Genomic DNA, 6,924 nt, shown 5'->3' on the forward strand with positions numbered 1-6,924 from the left:
AATTTTCAAAAAAATTAGTATCATCTTAGATGTTAGCATAAACTTCTAAGAAACAGTTCTTGGATTTTTTTTTTTTTAATATCTATTGGAAAGATAATTTTTGGTGGCCTCTCTCTTCTGATGTATGTAGTTTTATGGGATTTAAAAAAAAAAATCAGTGCAGTGTCCTGTAACTTTACTACATTGACTGAATCAGTGATTCCTGACATTGGCTTACAGGTGAAGGTGTTTCTCTCTCTCCTGCAAAGCTGAATGGCAGTGACAGCTCCAAAAGTCTTCCATCCCCATCCAGTAGTCCTCAGCAGAACTGGATTGCCTCTCCCAGCCATGATCCCCAGTGGTACCCCAATGACTCCACAGACTCGTCTCTCAGTAGCTTGTTTTGTAAGTATCTGTATGCAAAGAACTGCAACAAAAAAGCTCTTCTGTTTCCAAAAAAAAACCCTGTTTATTAGAAGTGAATCTTTTGAAAAATAGGAAATTCAGCGGGACTTTTGTAGATTTTTCCCTGTGTTTCTTGCTTTTCCTTGTAACACTTTTGTCTTGTATGTGCTTTCTTTCTCTTTGCAAGTCCGTTCCTGAAATGATCCTGTTGCTAGAGTGGGGCAAGAGCCTATACCCTGGGGCAAATAATTCCTTGGCACTTCTTTGTAGTCTGCTTGGAGCCTGACTCATCAGTTAGGTTGAGATGTTTTGGCTGTTCTGCCAAAGCGATAAGATGCCCTTGGCTCTGCTGTTGGAACATAGGCTTCATTCTGTGCTTGGTGAGCATAATCTCAAAGAGATGAGATCACTGGGTTTGTCTGAGAGTTCTGTAAGCTAACACTTTATGGTGCCAGTGTAATGGGGCTCTTCATACTCTTAGCAGCCTGCTGAAGGCGTTCATGCTGGTAACACATATCTTTCAGGAGACAGAAGAAATAGTTGTCCTTCATTTTCTATTTCCCTGTTCTCTTTGACCTCTCAGTTGCAAACACTGAGTGCAGTGACTTACTGATATGCCTGTTCTTTATAGCAAGTTTCATCTCCCCTGAGAAGGGCCGAAAAATGTTGCCAACTCCTGTTGGAACTGCCAGTGGCACCTCCTTACTAGGACCTAGCCTTCTGGATGGAAACTCACGCGACTCTTTTGTATCACGGTCTCTGGCAGATGTAGCAGAGGTATGTGAATAAATTACATTCAGCTGTCTTTCCTTTTTTAGTGCAGTGTTATTGCATATTATTTATCATACCTTCTTGAGATTGTCCTGCCTTAAAGCAGAGGTGCTTGACATCTGCACTGTAGCTTAGCAAAACAGGGTCTTAATTAAAAGACACAAAATGATGTGAGGATATATTGCAGCAGAGCTGCTACATGAAACTGTGGTGAGCACCTTTGACCCATGTTCTTTTTGATGGGGGAGGTCATGCTTGTCTTATTGGACATAAGCGTTGTTTTGACTGAGAGTTTTAAGCCTTCTGTTTTGTGTGTCCTGCTTTATAGAGGCAGGATGAGAAAAGGATTAATACTGATGCAGCTGCAGTTGCAGGGCTGGTAGGAAAAGTAAATAGGCCCAGGAGGAAGAATCAGGAAATGGTTGATGCTAAGTTACCTGAAAGAATGGCAGAAAGCCCCATATTGCTGAATTATTTTCCCTGTAGGTAGAATTATCCTTTGTTTTGAAATCATTCGCAGAGGTAGAGTGGAGACCAGCAGTTACTAAGGCTCCGATGTCCTCGAGGGCAGGGCTGACTTTTAAAGGGACCTAGACGGGTTGGAGGGATGCCCCACCAGGAACATTATGGAATTCAGCAAGGAGAAATGCAAGATCTTGCATCTCAGAAGGAATAACCCTTGGCAGCAGTACAGGCTGGGGACTGACTGGATGGGAAACAGCTCTGCGAGAAGTACATGGTGGGTCTTGGTAGACAGCAAGCTAAACAAGAGCCATCAGTGTGTTATGGTAGCAAGGAAGGCCCGCAGCATCCTGGGCTGTATTAACAGCAGCACAGCCAGTAGATCGAGGAAAGCAATTATCCTCTTCTATTCAGCAGTTGTAAAACCCTATCTAGAATGTTGCTTCCAGTTTTGAGCCCCCAGTCCATGAAAGACATGGATAAATGGATGAAAGTTCAGCAGAGGGCCACCAGGATGGTCAGGGGACTGGAGCAGTTGCCCAGTGAGGAGAGGCTGAGCGTACTGTCTTGTTCAGCCAGAGAAGAGAAGGCTTCGGGGGGGTAGGAGGAACCTCATAGCAGCCATCCAGTACCTGCAGGGAAGTTATCAGGAAGAGGGGGCCAGGCCCTTCACAGTGCTATGTGGTGGGAGGAAGAGAGGCAACATGTGTAAACTGAAATGTGGGATGCTCTGACTCGATACAAAGAAAAACCTTTTCATTGTGAGGTTGGATTAGAGACCTCTTAATCTCCCTTGTAACCTAAATTATCTTATCATTTACAGTCATTGGCTCAACATAACATAAGGCTACATTGTAACTCCACAGGGGCTGTGCCATGAGGAAAGGAAAAAGCCATTCCTCCTTTGCCCTCTGGATATTGATAAGGAACTTCTCTACACACCTTGTAACTAGAAGCTGCAGCAAATTAATGCTGATTTAATGTGGCTTTGGCAGGTCCAGACTTCACACACAGCTCCACTTCCAGGGTTAAATAGGAAGATTCTGCTTACTTTTATTGACAAGAATCTGTTAAGTAGTATGTGTGTTAATTAAAGAAGTGTATGATAATCTGTGTGGACTTTAAATGGTACTGGAGCCCTTGATCTAACAAACTGCCTTCAGAGGAAAATAGGGTGAGCCACCATTTTAGGCACACCAGAGCAGCCGCAGTATTTTGTTGCTGTTGTGGCAAACGTGGGTTTGTGTAGGAGTCTGTAGAGGAAGCAAGTATCATCGGCTTTAATGAAGGGAGAATTTTGAAAGAATTCTGTTGTCCTGCAGAATCAAATTTTCTTTTCAAACACAGTTATGTACATAAGATGCATTATCTAAACAGTTTTTGATCAGTGTCTCTGAAAGTGCATCTTAATGCTGAATTAAGGAGTAGTTGTAATGCTGTGAGGGTAAGGCCCATTCAGACTGCAGTATCTTGAGAGGCTCCCATTAACCCACAGATAGGAACTATTCTCTAACTCAGATAAAGCAAGATAAATCTCTGCTGATACGTGACTGCTCTTTTCTCTTACCTGTTTTCTAGGTGGTGGATTCCCAGCTGGCTTGCATGATGAATGAGAATAGCATAGATTACATATCTCGTTTTAATGACCTTGCCCAGGAGCTATCCATACCTGAGCCCACCCGGAGGGAAATTCTGTTTGATGGAGGTGGTGGTGGTCCCCCTATTGGAGATCTCTCACAGTGAGCACACGAGACCCAACAGGCTAGTGGAGACTGTTCAGCTACGGTGGAACTTGCAACGCTGGATCACAGCAGGGGCAGGTTGTGGAGAAACAGCTGAGGCTCAGTTGTACCATCTTTCTAAAAGAGCAGCATTGTCTTCAAAGATCTGAAGAAGTACTTGCAAGTCCTGGAATGTGCAATATGCTCGGAACAACAAAACGTGGAATAGTATTGTAGGAAATGATGTGTCCCCTGCATCAGTGATATAAGATGGCAGGTTTATGTCCTGGACTTGTACTGGGGAATGGCCTGGGAAGAAGAAGCTCAAGCAGAAAGGGTATTGCCAGAAGCTCCCCTACATGAATTATTTTTTGTGTAGTAATCAAAATGCTCTGATTTGGGATTCATATTGAAGTTGCGGGGGGGGGGGGAGGGGGCAGGGTATGGAAAGCATTTTGCATCTTGAAACGTCCTAGTTGGCACTCTTTTTATGGATCGGTCAAACTGAAGTTTGTTGCACTCTCTCCAAACGCGCTATGACTCTGTTATGCACCATTTTTTTTTCTTTGGCAATGTTTTGTTGTTTGAACATTCCAGCAAGGGCACGTACCTGCTTTCTCGTTTGCTAGGGGAGCTCTGATTCACCCTACTCCCAGATTGCATGGAACCCTGGGGAGTTTCCTCTGTTTTTGAACCCCATCACGTGTCGCAGTCATCATTCTTCTGACTGTACTCATCTCCATTTTTAAGTGAGAGTCTTCATCACATTTCACCGTTCATCCCACCAGTGGGAGAGTGTTTTTCTGCTTTCCCTCAAGGATGTTTGCTTTTTCAGTCAGGAAACACTGCAAAAGAGCTCTTACGGGAATCACTAGGAAAGCTTTGTCATAATTAGTCTTGGCTTTGCTCAAAACCTGTATATATTGCCATCTTTCTCCACAAAAATGCAAGCTACAGCATGTCACTGAGGATTTTCCTGGGAGAGGAAATAGGAAAGAATATTGTAATGTATAGATGCAAATAATATTTTAACGCTAAAACTGTTGAAATCTGTCTTGTGTCATAAAAGGAAAGGTGTCAAGGCCTAGCTTAATCCCTTAGTCCCTCCTTGTTTCCTCCTTGTCCTGCTAATTCCAGGTGCTCTGTAGTACCTCAGGGCATCATTTTTCATTACAGTCACTCCTGGGCACTAATGGATCTGGTACTCCCTCTATGAAATCCCTATGCATTTAATGGTAGTGTTTCAATATCTGAAGGACCCAGATCCTGATTTCAGCAGGTTCAAAGCAGTCTAAACTTACTTTCTCTACAGCTGGTTTTCCTTTGATTCTGCCTTTATAACTCAGGAGACTTTTCCTATTTCCTTTCCTACCAGTCTTGAGAGAGGATACTTTTACTGTGCCCCTTTTCTAAGCACTTCTCTGCTCCTCCAGTAAGAGGATGTCCCTTGGCTATTTTAGGTAGCTCTGAACTTATCCAAGGGGCTAGTCCTGTATAAACCTCAACTTTATATAAGAGCTGTTTGTTAATAAATAATCAAAACTTCTCCATCTCTTAGGCTATTATCAGGGGTTCGTTTTCCCAACTTGCACTATATTTGGTGGATGTAGTTCTACCTGCCTTTAGCTACTTTTACAAAGCATTTGACTGGGAGTTTCTTGTAACCTTGCTCACAGTGCACTGATTGGGCTCACCCTTTTCCCAGTCACTTTACCCTGCTTATGCAGATTTTGCTTTTTACTGCTACGTAGTTTGCCTTGCACTCTCTATCATTAAGAGAAATTGTAACATTTTCTGATGCTTCTTTTCAGTGGCCCAGAGTTTGTTGACTTCACTCTAAAGGTAGTGGAATTTGGAAGACATTCCTGTGATTCATTCTGTAAGAAACCCACATGCGAGGTTACTACATTCTGATGAAGGGAACATGGAATCAAGTGCGTATCACTAGCAAGAAGACAGTCCGTACCAGAAAAAGGGAGAATTTTCATGCCCATGAGCTAGCTTTCTATTCCTACTGCATGTCATGTGAGTTCTTAAGTTACTCTGTCGTTATTTTTCTGTTACCCTTACTGAGCCCTGTTGGAGAACTCTGTTGCAGTTATCAGCAGATCATGTAAACCTAGAATATAAAAAGTTGAAGGCTGTCAGAAAGATGAATGCTAAGTGTATCATTTTGTGAGGGTCCCCCCTTGGTATGACGAGGGCACCCATTAATCTCAAGAGTCACTCCATCTACAACTTCGTTTTACTTAAAGTTGGGATATATTTTGGTTCAGTCTTTCCCAGAGTGTTTCCTCTTAGTTTTGGCTTCTCATGTTAGTAATGCTATTTATCCTAGGTACTGTACCTCCAAAAATCCTTCCAACTTTCAGGACAAAAACAGAGGACTCTTGCTATAGCTGTAGCCATCGATTACAAGACGCAGGAGGAGATGTGATACGCTCTAATCAAGTGCTGTATAAAAAAAATATGAACTGTTATTCTTAAGCTTCTAAATATTGAAAGATCAGCCTCATGGTCTCCAGTGGGTTATATACCTTGACAACCATTTCCATGCTCTCTCCCCAGGCTGGCAGTGGAGTGGCTGTCACGCTGATTTTCACTCTAGGTTGTCTGGAATAGGTGCGCGTGTTGCTGCACCCGTATGGCAAGGTACTTCATCAGAATGTGTGGTGGGTTTCTGCCATCTGATACGGGGAGCTGACAGGCTGCCTCTTCTCAGCCCATCCAGTTGCCATAGGGGAATAATGATGTTGTAGAATGAATGTCAGTATAATGGCTATTTTTAGTGGTGTCCATGAGATCAGAAGATTTTAATATCCTGAACCTCTGCGAGTAGACTGGGAACATGAGGCTTTGCCATTGCAAAGTGGAAATGACAGAGGTACTTGTTCAGCACTCAAATTTTTGTGATTAAAACTGTGTTTAGCATCAGCTTCTTAAAAGTTCTTACTATAAAAACAGATTTTGATTTTTTTTTTTTTTTTAATACCAAATTCTCTTAGCAGCCATCTGCCTCTTGAGACTTGCAATTCCCAGAGACTTTTGGTATTTGGCTTCTGATTTCAGAAATGTAATGCTCTGCAAACTGCATTTTAGAAACAAAGCCCATTCAGGAGAAGTAAATCTTATCAGGGAAAATTTTGAAAATAACTTAGATCATTATGAAAATTTTGCATTGATGTGGAATTTGTTATCCTTATTATGTGAAAAGTCATGTAAACGCACTTCTGACTCCACCAGTTGCAGACTTCAGGTGGGTGTGCTTTACTTGCTGATCATCATCACTTTGTGTCCAAGACTGCCAAGGGATAAATCAGTAACTTCTTTTTTTTAAGTAATATCCAGAATGTTTTTAAAATATTAATAATTTCAGTTTCCCCAACAGAAGTAACAAGATTCACTTCTGTAATCACGTCAGCTTATCCCACACAGATACTCAAGCAAGAAGCAAGTAGGTAGTGAAATGCAGGCAGGATTGTTTTTAAGGAAAAGTTAACTTTGTTATTTTCAAGGCATAGAAGGACATTTGGAGAGGACAAATGGACACTAACAACCTGGTCTCTGTTTCTGCTGTTAGCTGCTC

The 6,924-nt window shown here is 42.2% G+C and overlaps 1 protein-coding gene across 4 annotated transcripts in view; it reads left to right on the top strand.

Moving 5' to 3' along the window:
- Positions 1–3,750, top strand: part of CRAMP1 (cramped chromatin regulator homolog 1) — a 46,829-nt gene extending 43,079 nt beyond the window's left edge. For all 4 annotated transcript variants that reach the window (XM_062588067.1, XM_062588068.1, XM_062588070.1 and 1 more), the window contains 3 exons: positions 220–384; positions 1,016–1,161; positions 3,196–3,750. In XM_062588067.1, the coding sequence (XP_062444051.1) occupies positions 220–384; positions 1,016–1,161; positions 3,196–3,360 (476 nt within the window). In that variant the 3' untranslated portion in view covers positions 3,361–3,750. The remainder of the gene's footprint in view (positions 1–219; positions 385–1,015; positions 1,162–3,195) is intronic.
- Positions 3,751–6,924: the final 3,174 nt, after the last annotated feature.

The sequence above is a fragment of the Rhea pennata genome, chromosome 15, assembly GCF_028389875.1.
Source record: "Rhea pennata isolate bPtePen1 chromosome 15, bPtePen1.pri, whole genome shotgun sequence".
Lineage (NCBI taxonomy): Eukaryota > Metazoa > Chordata > Aves > Rheiformes > Rheidae > Rhea > Rhea pennata.